At 39.3% G+C, this 17,792-nt stretch overlaps 1 protein-coding gene across 12 annotated transcripts in view; it reads left to right on the plus strand.

Annotated features, from left to right (window-relative positions):
• ANAPC1 (anaphase promoting complex subunit 1) overlaps positions 1-17,792 on the plus strand; it is an 89,566-nt gene that overhangs the window by 21,023 nt on the left and 50,751 nt on the right. For all 12 annotated transcript variants that reach the window (XR_014841196.1, XM_021087034.2, XM_085018436.1 and 9 more), the window contains 8 exons: positions 1,962-2,096; positions 3,690-3,830; positions 5,171-5,231; positions 6,581-6,768; positions 11,221-11,295; positions 13,894-14,162; positions 15,735-15,826; positions 17,007-17,155. Coding sequence is in view for 11 of the 12 variants with exons in the window: in XM_021087034.2 (XP_020942693.2) it covers positions 1,962-2,096; positions 3,690-3,830; positions 5,171-5,231; positions 6,581-6,768; positions 11,221-11,295; positions 13,894-14,162; positions 15,735-15,826; positions 17,007-17,155 (1,110 nt within the window). In the remaining variant the exon portion in view is untranslated. The remainder of the gene's footprint in view (positions 1-1,961; positions 2,097-3,689; positions 3,831-5,170; positions 5,232-6,580; positions 6,769-11,220; positions 11,296-13,893; positions 14,163-15,734; positions 15,827-17,006; positions 17,156-17,792) is intronic.

Genomic DNA, 17,792 nt, shown 5'->3' on the forward strand with positions numbered 1-17,792 from the left:
CAGCCAAGTAAGACTGGAAGGCTCCCCACCTGGCCTTTACTGACAGGCCTGAGGGGTAGGGTGCAGTATTTTCCCTTGATGTTTGTCTGGAGTAGGTTGGTTATTGTCTAGAAGTTTTCTATCTTGCTAGGCCATTCCTTTCCTGATTCTTTGGCCAAGGAGAGCAGGATTTCTTGGCTCTTTTTCTTATCTGCTCCCATAGTGAGATTGGGGTCTGCCTCAACTTCCACACTGCCTAGAGGCCAGTTTCTGAACTGAATGGTGTTACAGACCATTGTTTAGTTCTCACATCTTTTACTGTGTCATTTTTGGTGAGTTTCACACATGAGTCTCTCAGAGGCCTGCCCAGAATTTCATATACATATTTAGAAAGTTCTTTTGTCTATTTCCTTTCTCTCCATTCCTCCCCTCATTCCCCAGTTGGGACAGAGAGGGGTTACTGCCTTGTTATTGCAGGGTGGGGATAGAATACAGTGCTCCACCCAGACTCTGGAAGAGAAGGGGAGAGGTAGGTGCTTTATTATTGTAGAGCCTGGGTGAAGGCCAGACTCTTCCCCTGGGCAGGGGCTGCGCACCGTGGGGAGGTGGAGAGGGGCTGCCTGGTGATGATGAAAGCAGGGCTTTGTCCACAGTCTCTGGCTGCAGTGCCTGCAGAGCTGAGATGTAGGATAGGCCTGCCCCTCTCTGTGTGGACCAGGGCGCCACCTAGTCCTCGCAGGTGGGATGACAGGACCCCGCCCTCTGTCTCCATCCATGACTCATGAACAGGTGGGCACTGAGGGCCGTGGCTTTTTCCATGTGTTTGCCTGAAGTGGGGCAGGCATGGGGAAAATGTTTCTTCCCTGCTTCTTCACTCTTCCCAACCAAATTTTGGCAAAAAGAGTAAGGTTTCCCTGGGTCCTTTTGGTCTGTGCCTGTGGGCATTTCTGGGTTGCGGACCTTTGAGAGGCCAAGGCCTGGTTATGAGGGAGTTAGAGAAACACAGACAAAAAGCTCAGGAATTCCATAGGTCATTCCTGGTTCTCAGGTCCCTAGCCAGTCAGTCTTTTTTCCCTACCACATAGAGTCTTCTGTTAGTTTCATCATCAATTCATATGTTTTGTGGTAGTGGTAATTAGTGGGAGGAATAGCATGGGATATGCTTACTCCATATTTTTATGACCCAGAGGTGTCTCTGATGGCTTTTCAAAATCTTACATTTACTAGTGCTCACTGTCATTTTTGTTCTTTAATCCTAAGGATTTTATTTGGACAACTTTTGTGATTTTATTAGCTTTCAGGGAGTATATTGACATAAGTATGTATATAGTTAAAATTTCACTTTAGTTCTGAGTATCTCCTTTTAGTCCTTTTAGTCTTTATCTCCTATTAGTCTTTTTAGTTTTCAGCCTGTATGGGTGTGAATTTCTATTGTATTTTTCCTGAGAACCCTATGGATAGCTATATGGAGGAGGAAGCCTTTGAGAGTTTATGACGGAAGACAGGTTGTGAGCTAGAGAGTACAATTTGAATTAGGTTGGATTTAATTTCTTGAGTATCACTTCAGCCTGATTTTTTTGACCCTGAAGAAGTAATTGGTGTTCTTTCTTTCTGCCAGGAGACTAGTTAATAAGATCGATGCTTATAGTCTCTGAAAGCTTAGTGTCCTTGCAGTCTTTATCATCAATAGGGTAGAAAAATGCAAAAAAAGGTCCTTAATAATGAAAAGGACCTGCCAAAAAAAGGTCCTTAATAATGAAAAGAAGGAATCAGGCTAAGAGAATTTATGGCAAGATATTTGTAGTTGGATGGTGGACTGATACATTATTAAAATTTTAATTCTGTTTATTTTTTAGTTGCATTTGGTGAGCATAAACTTTGAAATATTAAAAGAAATAATATGCTTACATGCTGCACTGTTTTATTTAAGAATATGATACATTAAAGCTAATGTCTTTTGGCATGTATTTTATTGTTCAAAGGTGGGAAAGGTTTTTATTCCCGGACTGCCAGCTCCCTCCCTGACAGTGTCCAACACGATGCCTCGGCCCAGCACGCCGCTTGACAGCGTTAGTACTCCTAACCCTCTGAGTAAACTGCTTGGACCCTTGGATGAGGTAAGAAAGGGTTTAGGTGTTGTCGCAAATTAGTTGTGTTTTAAAGAAGTTTGGTCAAATACTCGTTTTTTTCCATGGTTAACCTTTTTTCTGTTTTAAAAATGACAATTGGAATTTTAGCTAATGCTTGTAGAATATAAATATTTTCAAACACAAGTGATTCAGTGAACATACATTGACTTTCCTCATGATGTGTAAGGTACTTTTTGAAGGTACTACAGTGAGGAAAGTGATGCATTCTTTTTCATCTAGGGCTCTCCCAGTTTACTTGGGTGGAACAGATATGCTGTGTGTTTTAAGAAATTATAATTTAAGATAGACTACTAAGGGGAGTTCCCGTTGTGGTGCAGCAGAAACAAATCCAACTAGGAACCATGAGGTGCGAATTCAATCCCTGGCCTTGCTCAGTGGGTTAAGGATCTGGTTTTGCCATGGGCTATGGTGCAGGTCGCAGACGTGGCTCAGATCTGGCAGACGTGGCTGTGGCGTAGGCCAGTGGGTACATCTCCGATTGGACCCCTAGCCTGGGAACCTCCATATGCCGCAGGTGTGGCCTTAAAAAGACAAAAAAAAAAAAAGACAAAAAAAAAAAAAAAAGGCTACTAAGGCTTATGAATGAGGAGCAAAGAGTACCATAGGATATTCATTGATTGGAAGATCTATCGTGATGGGGTGATATGGTAGAAGCAGAGCCTCCTCTCTGAGAGACCTGAGGGTAAGTAGGTATGTATAGGTGGAAAGGGGCATTGGGGTAAAGAGAGATCACTGGTGTGGGCTCAGAGGCTCCAGAGTGTGGAACGTTTTTAAGGTGTAATTGTGTCTCCATCTCCTAGCATACAGTAAGACTCAGCACATCTGTGGAATGAGTGAATGCTTATGAAAGTCCATGTAGAGTGTTGGGTGAGGCAGGGCAAAGGATGGGATAATAATAAGCTGTTTTCTGGTGTTATCTGTGTACTAGGCACTGTTCTGAGTGTTTCATATATGTTAACTCATTAAGTCCCGTCTAATAGCTTTATTAGGAAAATAATCCTTGCTTTATGAATGGGTACATGGAGGTACAGAGATAGTACTTGTCTCAAGACATAGCTAACAAGTGGTAGAGTTAGGATTTATACTCTTCCTAACATGCTTCTAAAGAAGGAAGAATGAAAGGTTTTTATTAGGAGTACAGTCACCAGAGCACTGTAGGTTTGGGGATGGTGGAGTTAGGAGTGTTGGATTTGTGGTTTAGATAGGTTTATCTTGGGACTGAAGATAGGGACACCAATTAGATCCCAAGAGGTGTGAGACTCTGGGGCCACCTCCTTCCGGTTTCCTTCTTTTTTTCCTTATCTTGGTCCTCAAGTCCGGGTTGTCTCCACAGCTCTCCAGTGCCACCGATCAGATGGTTTGCTATTTTTATCTAGTTTTTCTAGTTGCTTTTGGTGAGGACCTTGATCTGCTCTAGAGTACTTCATCATACTTAGAGCAGAATGGTTTTAAATCATTATTGGCAACTGTTAGTTAGACTGTAAGCAAAAAAGACAAAGTTTCTTCATGCTTAATTTCTCAAAAATGCTTCATATGTGTTGTATTTATGACTTTTTACAGGTTGTTCTATTGTCCCCAGTTCCAGAACTAAGGGATTCTTCAAAGCTTCATGATTCTCTCTATAATGAGGATTGTACTTTCCAACAGCTTGGAACTTACATTCATTCTATAAGAGACCCTGTCCATAACAGAGTAACACTAGTAAGTATGTGTATCTATTTTTAAAACATTAGGTAGCTTTCTAAGAATTATGGCCGTCATTCAAAATTTGTCAGAATGCAGAATTTTGATCCAAAAATAAAAAAAAATATGTGATTTTTAAAATCTCTTGTAGTGGGGGAGTTCCCATTGTGGCTCAGAAGGTGATGAACCTAACTGGTATCCATGAAGATGCGTGTTTGGACCCTGGCCTCGCTCAGTGGGCTAAGGATCTGGCGTTGCCATGAGCTGTGGTGTAGGCTGGCAGCTGCAGCTTTGATTCGACTCCTAACCTGGGAAGTCTGATATGCCCCACAGGTTCGGCCATAAAAAGCAAATGAAAAAACAAAAACAAACCAAAAAACCCTTTTGCGATGGGTCATTTTGGGGCATTATTTTACTCTAAGTAGTTCTGCCTAACTTTTCCAGAGTTTATACAGCATTTATTGAGGAGTTCCCGCTCTGCACAGTGGATGAAAACTCTGAGACTGTAGCAGCTTAAGTTGCTTCAGAGGCGTAGGTTTGATCCTCAGCCCAGTGCCTGGTTAAAGGGTCTGATGTTGCCGCAGCTGTGACGTAGATTGCAGCTGCAGCTCAAGTTCAGTCCTGGCCTGGGAATTTCCATATATTGTGGTTTTGGCTATTAAAATTTTTTTTTTCCGTTGAAAATGGAGTTCTCTGGTGGCTTAGCAGGTTAAGTATCTGGTGTTGTCACTGTGTGGCTCAGGTTGCTGCTGTGGCTCGGGTTCCATCCCTGGCCTTGGAACTTCTTCAAGCTGTGAGTGTGGCCAAAAAAATTTATTGAAAACAGAAGTGTTCAATCAGTTGAAATTTTTATGGACATGATTTTTGTCTTTTCATTAAAAGTAAGCCTCTCTTTTTGGTGATTTTGACGCTTAGTGTCTGTATGAAAATTAAACGCTTCATTAAAGACAAGATTGTAAATAATTATGCAGATTATATGTAATTACATACTAATGCATATTAATTATAATTATAAATAATTACAATATATGATCATAATTAGTTATAACTATTATAATTATAAATGGTTATGTTATAATATGAGGATATAATACATGATTATAAATAATTATATAATTATGTAAAAAATTATAAATAATTGTAATAATAAGACAAAATTATAATTATTAGTTATTTCTGAAATTTTAAAGTATTCAGTTCTATTAGAAAAATACTGCTTGTTTTTCATTTATTTTATTGAATTTTGCTTTGACAGGCAAACAATCTTAGAAAGCATCAACAATTTTTAAGACATTCAAAGACTTAGAATACATGGATTCTATTTACTTGCTCTTGTTTGTTTCTGTTCTTTTCCTTAGGAACTGAGTAATGGTTCCATGGTTAGGATCACTATTCCTGAAATTGCCACCTCTGAATTAGGTATGATTGAGGATCAAACATTACTTTTGTGTGTTCTTACTTTGATTTAAAAGATATGGATGAATTGCTGATTTGCATCAATAATTGGGGTTGTAAAAATTTTGCTATTTTTGAGGGCATGGGGTGAGGCTTTTTTTTACTGTTTAGAGAAGCTATAAAGAGCTGGGGAGCACTGTGCTGTCTACTTTGTGTGTTCTCTGGGGCTGGAGGTACCTTCAAGGATGTGCTGGTTCTGCTTCTGTGAGATTTCTTTTTTTTGTCTTTTTGCTATTTCTTTGGGCCACTCCCACGGCATATGGAGATTCCCTGGCTAGGGGTTGAATTGGAGCTGTAGCCACCGGCCTATGCCAGAGCCACAGCAACACGGGATCCGAGCCGAGTCTGCAACCTACACCACAGCTCACGGCAATGCCGGATCGTTAACCCACTGAGCAAGGGCAGGGACCGAACCCGCAACCTCATGGTTCCTAGTCGGATTCGTTAACCACTGCGCCACGACGGGAACTCCTGTGAGATTTCTTATGGTGAAGAATGTCTCGCAGTGAGATGACAGTACATGGATGTGACCCTGCAAGACAACTGGAAAAACAAGCAAGCCCAACCAACTAAAATAGTTTTTGGTGTATTTAATGGTTTTTATTCCCCAAACAAATCTCTCAATTGTGAGATAAATTGAGAAATTAACATAGTTGCTCTAACTAAATAAAACCTAACATTATAGTAAAAATATATCAGAAGTATTTTAATAAAATTAGCTCAGTGGGTTAAGGATCTGCTTGATTTATTATTGCTTGAGTTATTGCAATGCAATTTGGAAAATACTAGGTGAAGAAGACTTCTGAACATAGAATAGTAGAGAAAACCATGGATGTTAGGCTAGGTAAACACTGCTGTTTGAGGATGTACATATTATTATATATTCACTGAAGTATTTACGTAATATTTTATGTGAATTTATTCGTGTAGAAATTGTGTGTTTTTGATAGAATGACCTTTAATTAATTGTCCAAACTGGGCCATTTCTGAGAGTGAAATGGGGAGCTTTACTAGTTGTTGGGCCAGTGGGTGTCAATCATTTCTGTCTCATGTAATCTGGGCTATTTGGTTACTTTATTTCTGATCCAAAACTAATGATTGAGAAGCTGCCCTGAGACCTGTCTCAAGCCCTGTTAAATTCGCTGTCAGATGATAGGCTAGGGCAGGTTTGCATGCCATTGGCTCTTCAGTGACAGTTCTCTTTTCATAGGACTGGGCATTTATATAGAAGTAGTGTAAAAGCGTTCTTATTAAAAGAGGAAAAGAAAAGCGTGCATAGGAAGCATACTAAAAATAATCTTTGCTTTTAATAGTACAAACTTGTTTGCAAGCAATTAAGTTCATCCTGCCCAAAGAAGTAGCTGTTCAGATGCTTGTGAAGTGGTACAGTGTCCACAGTGCTCCGGGAGGACCCAGTTATCACTCAGAGTGGAATTTATTTGTGACTTGTCTCATGAACATGATGGGTTATAACACGGACCGCTTAGCATGGACAAGAAACGTAAGTACATGCAATTGTTTTTCTTCCCGAGTGATTCCATTGTTACCGATGTAATGTTGGAGCATTGGAAAACAACATTCAGAGAGTGTAACAGATCAGTTTTTTGGTAGGCATTCCTTATTCAACAAAATGAAATGATGCTAAGCCTTGTTGTATCTATGTGTTGTAAATCAAATATTGTTATTTAATAATATTTTACTAGTAATTAGAATTGGATTTTTATGCTAGGATTAATAGTAAGTAGTTTTGATTTTATTAATGAAGAAACTGAGTCACAAAGAGATTGCTGCCTAGAGAGATTTGCTTGAAACTGGGCCTACACTGTGTCTTCTGACTCCTGGTTACATGTTCTTTTCTGAGCCCAGGTTCTCTTTTCACACACAGTTGCTTGGCCTGTGAGGAGGAAGATTTGATTTGAGGGGAATTTAAAGTGCGATAGTCGAAGGATCTAGTCTGTTAATGATACAAAGCTGTATTACAGAAACTTTCTTATAGGCCCTTAATAGGTTATTGACCAAATCAGCAGGATAGTGTCTTTAATAATGGTGATTTCCTTTTTGCCTCTGGAGATCACTCCCAGGACAGCCTTCGTTGGGTCTCTCTGAAGAAGTCACTCTAGAACACACTTACTTTTGTCCAGGTCACTTAGCTTTAGCTGTCTATACATTTTAGTTTTGTGCGAGCAAATCTATTTTTAAAAAATTAATTTTTTCTTCATTATGTAAGTATACATGCTTACTAAGGAGTATTTGGAAAATGGAGGCATTAAGAGAAAAGTAATAATAAGAGATAACCACTGTAAACATTTTTTTTTTTTGCTTTTCAGGGCCTTACCTGCGGCATATGAGGTTCCCAGCCTTGGGGTCCAATTGGAGCTGCAGCTGCCGGCCTACGCCACAGCCACAGCAACACGGAATCCAAGCCGTGTCTGCGACGTACACCACAGCTCATGGCAGTGCCACTAGATCCTTAACCCACTGAGCGAGGCCAGGGATCGATCCCACAACCTCATGGTTCCTAGTCAGATTTGTTTCTGCTGAGCCACCATGGGAACTCCCCCACTGTAAACATTTTTGCTGTTGCCTCATAAGCATGATATAAATGAAAATTTCCCATACATTAAAAATTCTTTAAAAAAACCTCCTTCATTTTATCATCTTCATAACAGGCTTCCATGTGGTGTTGTAATAATTAACCAATAGCTAATAATTGAACTTTGTTGAATCAGTTTTCAGCTTATGAGTAATTTGCAAATCTTTATACCTCTAGTAATTTCCCAAGAAATGAACTTTAAAAGAGAGATTATTAGATCAAATAATGTTCAACCAGCTTTCTCACCAGTATCATTTAAAAGTGCCCATTTCACCATGTTGATTATTTGTGATGTGGTGAACCTTTGCCAACTTAGGAGAAGTTTTATCTTATGTATAAGTAAATGGGAATTTTTTTTTCAAATTCTTATTGGTCATTTACAGTTTCTGTTTTTTGAATCGCATTTCATGTCGTTGCCTGTTTCATTCTCCTCTCCAGCCAGTGGTCAGAGTAATCCTGTGTGATAAAGTCAGGTCAAGTCTCTCCTCAGCTAGAACCCTCCAATACCTTCCAATGATACTCAGTAAAAGCCGAAGGCCTGCCACACCATGTGACCCTGCCCTCTCTGACCCCTGGTTTTCCCTCTTCCTCATCCCTGCCTTGCTTACATTATCCCTACCATTCTGGCTTCCAGTGTTTCTCCTGAACACAACAAGCATATTCCTGCCCCAGGGTCTTTGCACTTACTCTTACACTGGAGAAAATGCCTTCCTTCAGACAAGACAAGCTGAGACCTTTTCTAGATGTCACCTCAGTGCGGCCTGCCCTATCCATTCTGTGTAGAATTGTACCCCCAGTCCCCTACCCCTGGTCCCCCACCCCCTGTACTTTTTATCCCCATTACCTGCTTTATTTTTTCCCTTAGAACTAATTAAATAGTCTACATATTTTACTTATTTATTTTGTATGTGTGTCTCCTCCTCCTCTCACTGAAAGGTAAATTCTTTGTTGTCAGGGATTTTTTTGGGGTGTTGTTCACTTCTCTGTGTCCAGGGCCAACAGTAGTGCCTGGTGGAGATGGATGCTCAGTGAGCACCTTTGGAATGGATACCCTTTCTATCTGAATGAGGAGGTAGTATTTTTAAGAGTTTGTGTCTGTTGTAGCATATGAAAGAATTGCCCTCTGTAGTTTCTTGGGAAGAATCCTATGGGGAAAATAGGGACAGTTTTCTTATTCCAAACAATTGAATGAATGCTACTTCATTCCAGATTTTCCCATCCTTTATTAAATATGAGAGAATGGAGCCTTCTAGAAACCGAGGATTTTTGCAATATGAATAAGTTTACTTCCACTTCCTGTAGTTTTGTGTGTTACTGTCCAGTGGAACTCGTTGATGAATGCAGATCACTGTGTCCCATTCTCTAGTGGAGAACCAGTGCCCCCTCACGATTCCCCGTTGTGGGGAAGACTGAGCACTCTCTGTTTGTTTTTGTTTGTTTTTTTTTGTAAAGACGCACATGACTCTTTGATTTACTTATTGCATAATAGCCCTAAAAGAAGGGATGAGGAAATTAGTTCTGAAGCTGCTTTGACATTTATTTGCAGGACTGTGTAGTTAAACCCTTGCTGTCTTTTGTGCTTGCAGTCAAAGCTCAGGATGAAATGGTCCTCAGTGGCAAATGTTTTTCATTTTGCTTTGTCCAGATATATCCTCTTTTTTGTTTTCATTTAAATAATAGAGTGGAGAGTAGAGAGTGCAGAATTTCTGTCAATGACTGGTTATGTAATCTTATGCCTTCCTTAATTTACTGGTGTAGTAAATGAGAGCACTGGGCCAGATCATGTTTCTTTTTGGTCCTTACCTCCTGTGAATGGTTGAATCTGAGGTTGACTGTTGTGTCCTTTGGGATGCTTGTATTTTCATTAGATAGGTATGGAGCATCTGCTGTGGACCAGGCATGAAACCAGGCTTTTCACATATGCATTAGGCAAGAAATAGTTCTTCTCATGGAATTGACTGTCCCAGGGGAAGGCAGATAAATATGTTATATCCAGGTTATGATAAATCAAGGTTGGGGGTCTGCAGGATTATATAACAGGATAGGCTAACCTGTGATGTAGTAGAATAATGAAAATAAAACAGATCTATATATGCCACAGGAGGCATCTTTGTCAATTTCCACTGTCCTTTTCCATAACTCCAAGTCTTAATGAATCTGATAACCAAAGGAGGAACATTAGACTCTGTGTGTGTGTGTGTGTGTGTGTACATGTATGTCCTATATATTTGGTTGAAGTTTTAGTAAGATAGCTATCATCATTTCCTTTGTTGCTTTGGTTTTGCTCTTGTCATTTTCGTTTTGTGATAATATTGTGTGTAGGTTGGGCTGTGTTTTATTTGAATTCTTCATGAGCAAACCTTTTCTCTTAATCAGTTTTAAAAATTTTTCAGTTAACATACTTTATTCAGTTTTTAAACACTCATTTTTGAAAATTAGTTTTCTATTTTTAGTTTTTATAAAGAAATCAGCTTTCAGTTGAATGAGGTTAATTGATAGATATGGAAGTTTTTATAGCATAGGAAAATAGCCATTGCGACATATAGAGTTATAGTTGACTAATTTGATAGTTCACTGCTCATGTGAATTGGCAGAGATGGCAAAGGTTATGCCAGAGGGAATTGAAAAAGACCGAACTTTTGGAAAATTACTTTTATGTAACTATATAAGGATAGGCCAACTATTATAACAGAAAGTCCTCAAAAGATATAATGACTCACACACAATAAAGATGTATATCTTGTTCATATAATAGTACTTAGCAGGTAAATAGGTCACATGATTATTAGGGACCCAGGCCAATGGAGCATCTGTCGTCTTCAACATGAGGCTTCAAAGATTGCCTTAGAGTTGACTCCATCTAATCTGGTGCAAGGGAAAGAGCATGGGAGGTCTTCATGAACCGGGCCTGGTAATGATGACATCCACTTTCATTCGTAGTCACACTGTCACCAGGGCCACACCTAACTGTGAGGAGCAGGGATACATAGCCTGACTGTGGGTCCAGGAGAAGGAGGAGAACACAGGTTTTGGAGAGTATTTACCATCTCTGCCATAGGATTGTCAGACTGTCCACTGTGAACAGACTCCAAGTGTCTGCTTAGTTCTGACATTTGGCGATTACTGGGTTGATTCTTTGAGACTTGGCATATTTTGGACATGGCTAATGGTCCTTGTTCTACCAAAGGAGTGAAGATCTGTGTCATCAGAGAAGTAGAGGAGGAAAAGAAGTTCCTGCAGCAGTACCTAGTCCAGGCACTGGACTAGGTGTTTTATAAACATGATTTAGTTTCATCTTCACAATGACTGTAGAAGAAAGGGGTTCATGATTTTGACTTCTCTTTTGGGGTTATCTTCCAGTTTGACTTTGAAGGATCACTTTCCCCAGTCATTGCACCCAAAAAAGCAAGGCCTTCTGAGACGGGATCTGATGATGTAAGCGTTTTTTTTCTTGCTAATATAAATTAATTTTTGGGTGCTTGTACTAGCCCCCGACATTTGTGGTATTCCTGTTGATTTGTCTGTACTTCTAACACCTTTTGCTTATTTTAATACTGAATGACAATTATTTTGAAAGATAGAACCTGTTGTATTTTCTGTGATTATTTGTCTTTAATGATCATTTAAAAATTACTAAATATACATAATGCTGTGTGATTTAAATTTGGGTTATAGATGTTTTATTGCCAGTTGATAAAGTGACAATGTTTACCTTTTTATGCAGAGTTTCTCTAATTTAGATTTTCAAACATATCAAATTCCATGAGTATATTCTTGTGTTTCAAAACACTTAAAAATTGAAATATAATTTATATAAATGAAATGCTCAGATCTTAAATTTACAGTGTGATTAGTTTTGACAAATGCACACTCATATAACCCACATCCCACTCAAGAATAAAACATTTCCATCATTCCATAAAGTTCCCTTCTGCCTTTTTAAGTTTTTTTCTTCTCAAAGTGTTCACTGATTTGAAGACCTAAAACTTGATATAAATGAATAATAGAGTGTGTAGTCTTTGTCGTATAAGGTTTCTTTCATTCAGCACTAAGGCTTTTAAGATCACCGTATTATTGCAGATTATCAGTTTGTGCCTTTTTATTGGTGAGTATCTCAGTCTTCTGATAGATACCTACCCTATTTTCATTATTGACTATTATGAATAAAAGTGTTGCCAACATTCAGTAACAAGTCTTGTGGGCATGTATTTTCATTTTTCTTGGCCAGATACCTTACAGTGAATTTGTTGGGTCATTGTGGGTTCTCAAACCATTTGTATTGTGTTATACACTGACTAGTAACATGTGAGCTCCTCTTGTTCTATATCTTGGCCACCATTTGCTGTTCTCAGTCTTTCATTTTAACCATTTAAGTGTGCGTGAATACTTTTTTTTTTTTTTTTGGTCCACACCTGTGGCATTTGGACAGGAGTCAAACCCGTGTCCTAACAGTGACCAGCAGTGACTATGCCCGATCATTAATCCTCTGGGCCACCAGGGAACTCCTGAAGTAGTTTTTTCCTTTCTTTCTTCCTTTTCTTTCTTCCTTCTTTCTTTCCTTTCCTTTCCTTTCCTTTCCTTTCCTTTCCTTTCCTTTCCTTTCCTTTCTTTCCCACAACCATGGCACATTGAGGTTTCTGGGCTAGGGGTTGAATCAGAGCTGTAGCTGCTGGCCTACACCACAGTCACAGCAACTCTGGATCCGAGCTGTGTCTAATATCTACACCGCAACTCAAAGCAAGATCAGAGCTCCTGAGCGAGGCCAGGGAATGAACCTGTGCCCTCATGGATACTAGTCAGGTTTGTTACCGCTGAATCACAATGGGAACTCCAGTAGTTTCTTTGGGTGGTTTATTTCACTTTTCTCTAATGACTATTGTTAGGCAATGTTTTTCATGTGCTTATTAGCTACCCACATATTCCTTATAAAGTTTCTGTTCAAGTGTTTTACCTGTTTTTTAATTGGATTTAAAAAATATTGAGCTGTAGAAGTGCTTTATACAATTTTAAATATGTCATGTGTATGTGTGTTTTAGGGATATTTTCTCCTAGTATGTGGCTGTTTAACAGTATCTTTTGGTGAGCAGAATTTTTTATTTTGGTTGTCCACCTTACTAGTGTTTTACTTTTATGGTTGGTTCTATATTTGTTCAAGAGTTTTTAAGTTAGAATAATACACTCTTAAGCCTTACAAATATAACAATAAATTCCAAGTTCTGAAGAAACCTTAGACCACATTCTCTCAGCACAATATAATAAATCTCAAGTAGAAACTATAACAAACTCAATACTTGTAGTACAATCTGAATATAAAACTCAGTTGAGGAAGTTCCCTGTTGTGGCTCAGTGGTAAGAATGCGACTAGTGTCCGTGAGGATGTGGGTTCAGTCCCTGGATGTGGTTAAGGATCCGGTGTTGCCACTAGGTGCAGTGTAGGCTGGCAACTGCAGCTCTCATTTGGCCCCTAGCCTAGGAACTTCCATATGCCTCAGGTATGGCCCTTGGAAAAATAAGGGAAAATCTTCAGTTGATTATTAGGTTGTATTACTAGCCTTAGCCTCTTACAAACATAGAAAGATAAATATATCAGCTGGATGCAAGTGTACTCCTTTTACCGAAATTCAAATCAGTGTAGTGGTCCTTATATCTTCCTGTCTACACTTCCCACCTTTCCATCTTTACTTTTGGCTTATAAGACATTGCCTGAGATTATCTTGAAAGCTTTCTCTTTCAATCTCTACCTATGTAGTGGAATTCTTCTCCCAAAGTTTCTTCCCTAAAAGGGTATGAGTACCTTTTTCAGGTGGTTTTTAAAGTTGACTTGTCTTAATATTTATTGCTGGCACCTGGAAATTGCTTAGCTATTTAGGTATTGGCTCAAATTTTTCAGCATTGTGATTTTTTTCATATTCTTAACAATGTAATGTGAAACTGAAATATAAGTTCCTTTGAGTGAATTAGGTTTTCTTTATTAATGATAACAGTACAAGGAAGGATTATTTTAACAGTTAATATCCATTTTATTCCTCTCAGGACTGGGAATATTTACTGAGTTCAGAGTACCACCGGAATGTTGAGTCTCATCTTTTGAATAAATCTTTATGTTTGAGTCCATTGGAAGTTTCACAGACGAGGGATGAGGATTTTTCACAGAATCTCAGTTTGGACTCCTCCACACTTCTCTTCACTCACATACCTGCAATTTTTTTTGTTCTTCACCTCGTCTATGAGGAGCTCAAGTTGAACACTCTGATGGGAGAAGGTATTCGTTCACTTGTGGAACTGCTTGTTCAGTTGGCAAGGTAAATATTGTTTATGAGGTTAGAAACTTCTAAGAGGTCATTAGATGACTTCATCTTAGTGGGGAATATCATATTGGAACCTTGTAATAAGTGCATTTCTGTAATCTACCTTCTCAACAAACCAGAGTATTTGCAGTAAACCACAGGATCATTTGAAGGTGTGCGCTATGTGTGGCTTGTGGGTCATGCTGGGGTTGCTGGTCTTTTAGTCCTAAGTGCAGTGGGCAGGCATGAAAGTGTGCTGCACAGAGGGGATGACCTACTCGGCTTTCATTTTGATGCGATGATTGGTTCCCCTGTGGTGGAAGGTGTGTAGTGACACCTGTTGTTTTTGTAATAATTCCTAACATTCAAGTAGTGTTCACAACTAACAGAATCATAGTTTACATATGTAAATTGTCAAAGTTGGTATTGCGATCCCTATTTCAGTGATAGGGAAACTTGCTCAAGTTTGTTTCTTTTCTTTTTTTTTTTTTTTTTTTGTCTTTTCTAGGGCTGCTTCTGCGGCATTTGGAGGTTCCCAGGCTAGGGGTCTAATTGAAGCTGTAGCCACCGTCCTACAGCAGAGCCACAGACACTCGGGATCTGAGCCTCATCTGCGACCTACACCACAGCTCACGGCAACGCCGGATCCTTAACCCACTGATCAAGGCCAGGGATCGAACCCTCAACCTCATGGTTCCTAGTCGGATTCGTTAAGCACTGCGCCATGACGGGAACTCCCTCAAGTTTGTTTCTAAGAACAAGTGTCATTTGCTAGTTGTGGGCTGTCTGCTGCCCCTTTTTTGTCGTGGTCTGTGGTCTCCTTGTCTTTCAAGTTCTTGTAGTGAATCAGCAATGAGATTGTTCTGATAATATTTTTAGCAGGCCTTTCTAGCACCTTGGGTTTGGCGTTGAATTCGAAAGGTCATACTTATGTGTTATTTGAGCATTTGTGACCCTTGGTGAAAAAGTTATATTTGAATCAAAATGCTAACCTCTGAATTGAGGTCATAATGCCTTTTAAAATTTCTGTTGTCTTCCTTGAGATATTGAAATTCTTTTCTGAGACAAGACAGTCTTAATTGATGGTTAGTTTCTCAATGATAAATCATTATTACTGTGATGAAAAGATTTTTCTTTCTTTCTTTTTTTTTTTTTTTTTTTTTTGGTCTTTTTAGGCCCGCACCCGTGGCACATGGGGGTTCCCAGGCTAGGGGTCGAATCGGAGGTGCAGTCGCCCGCCTGTACCACAGCCACAGCAGCCCGGGATCTGAGCTGTGTCTGTGACCTACACCACAGCTCATGGCAATGCCAGATCCTTAACCCACCAAGCAAGGCCCGGGATTAAACCCGCGTCCTAATGGATGCTAGTCAGGTTTGACAACCACTGAGCCACGACGGGAGCTCCTATACTGGGCACTTTAAAGTCCAGAAATAGAATACAGAGACTCCAGATTTGATTGTCTTCTTTCTCATAAGTAAATTTTTTAAATTTCTAAGTTCACCTGAGGAATCCTTTTAGCTCTATGGGAGGAAAATGCTGTAATACTTCCCTTGTTGTTTCTTTTTAATATGCTCTTATTGTTACAGGGACTTAAAATTGGAACCTTATATAGACCATTACTACAGAGATTACCCAACACTTGTCAGAACCACTGGACAGGTGTGCACAATTGATCAAGGTAAGTGTTTGTGCCATTAAAGATTTTCTGAACAATGTAATGACATTTGCTTATATTCTTCTTGGTAAAGCGCAGAGGATCTATTTCTTGCCTCTAAGTCAGGGGCAGTGTCTTTCACCAGGCAGATTTTAATTTGTGGTGCTTGATCTCTGACTTGCAGTAAGCTCTAATTTCTTGTGTGGGGGGAAATTTTGACTCATCCCTAAGCTTCTGACTTGTAAAAGCTTAGAGCTTCCAGTGCCAAGGATGCTTTGCCCTAGACCTGTGTTGTCCAATTAGTAGCCACCGCCATCTGCTATTTAAGTTAATTATGTTAAAAATTCAATTCCTCAGCCGCATTTCGAGTGGGGCTAGTGGTGGCCATGTTGGACAGTATAGGTATAGAATATTTCATAACCTGTATTGCCTTAGACTCTGAGTTAAAGAGACCCAGGACTGGGGCCCAGTTGTTAAAACAGCAGAATCTTGGGTGTCTCTTCTGTTTTCTCATCTTTAGTGTTAGGGCAGATGTTTTTGGTTAGATTCCCTTTGGCAATGCTGGATCCTTAACCCACTGAGCGAGGCCAGGGATTGAACCCACAACCTAATGGTTCCTAGTCGGATTTGTTTCTACTGTGCCACAACGGAAACTCCTGGTTAGATTCTTTGTAAGCCTTGAACATAAGAATTTGCTAAATTTCCTTCCTGGATTGGATCAAATAGTAGTCATTTAAATTCTACACATTATGAAGTTCCCTTCATGGTGGAGGGGAAATGAATCTGACTAAAAACCATGAGGTTGCAGGTTCAATCTCTGGCCTTGCTCAGTGGGTTAAGGATCTGGTGTTGCCTTGAGCTGTGGTGTAGGTCACAGATGCAGCTCAGATCTGGCATTGCTGTTGCTGTGGCACAGGCCAGCAGCAACAGCTCTGATTTGACCCCTAGCCTGGGGACCTCCATATGCCTCAGCTGTGGCCCTAGAAAGACAAAAAGACAAAAAAAATAAAAATTAAATTCTACACATTGTAATATGGTCAGTTATTTTCTGTGGCAAAAAACATGAAGCATTTTGGAGAATATGGAGAAGTATTATTCTAATTGTGTTCAAAGGACAGGTGTTGTTGGTATTTTTCTTTTAGAATAAAATAGTATTGTCACTATGTATTCTTGTATCTTTATAAGCATTTATCTGATTCTAAAGGTCAAACAGGATTTATGCATCATCCATCATTTTTTACTTCTGAGCCACCAAGTATTTATCAGTGGGTGAGCTCTTGTCTGAAGGGTGAAGGAATGCCACCCTACCCTTATCTTCCTGGGATCTGCGAAAGAAGCAGACTTGTAGTCTTGGTATGTATTCAAAGTGTTGCTAAACTTGTTTATTTTTTTATTTTTCAATATAATTAAAAAAAATTATCACAGTAAAATTAACTTCTTTTTCATTTTGTGTATAGCTCTATGGATTCATGTAATCACTGCCATTATTAGGATTCTGAATAACTCTACCCCCCTCAAAAAATCCCCTCATGCTTTTGAGATTGATCCAAGTGTTGCTGTATCAGCAGTTCATTGCGTGTAATTGCTGAGTTCCAGCTAGTTCATTGTGTGGATATATCACATTGGTTTATCCATTCACCCATTGAAGATATTTGGGTCATGGCTCCGTTTTTAACAGTTATGAATACAACTGCTGTAAACATTCATGTCCAGTTGTCTGTTTGAACGTAAGTTTTCACTTCTCTAGGGTATATTCTCAGAGGTGGAATCGATGGTCATATAGTAAGTATATATTTAAGATTAATGTGTTTATATTCAAGAAACTATAAACTGTTTTTCAGAGCATCTGTACCATTTAACATTTCCACTATAAGTGTTTGAGAGTTTCAGTTTCCCTGCATCCTGGTCACTGTTCAGTATTGTCGTGACTTGATATTTTTGTCATTCTGGTAGATGCGTAGTAATATTTCATAGTGGGTTTTTTTGTTTT

Source organism: Sus scrofa, chromosome 3, assembly GCF_054392235.1.
Source record: "Sus scrofa isolate SSC_HxYL_T2T_F1_AM1 chromosome 3, Sscrofa_HxYL_maternal_Yorkshire_Landrace_v2.0, whole genome shotgun sequence".
NCBI lineage: Eukaryota > Metazoa > Chordata > Mammalia > Artiodactyla > Suidae > Sus > Sus scrofa.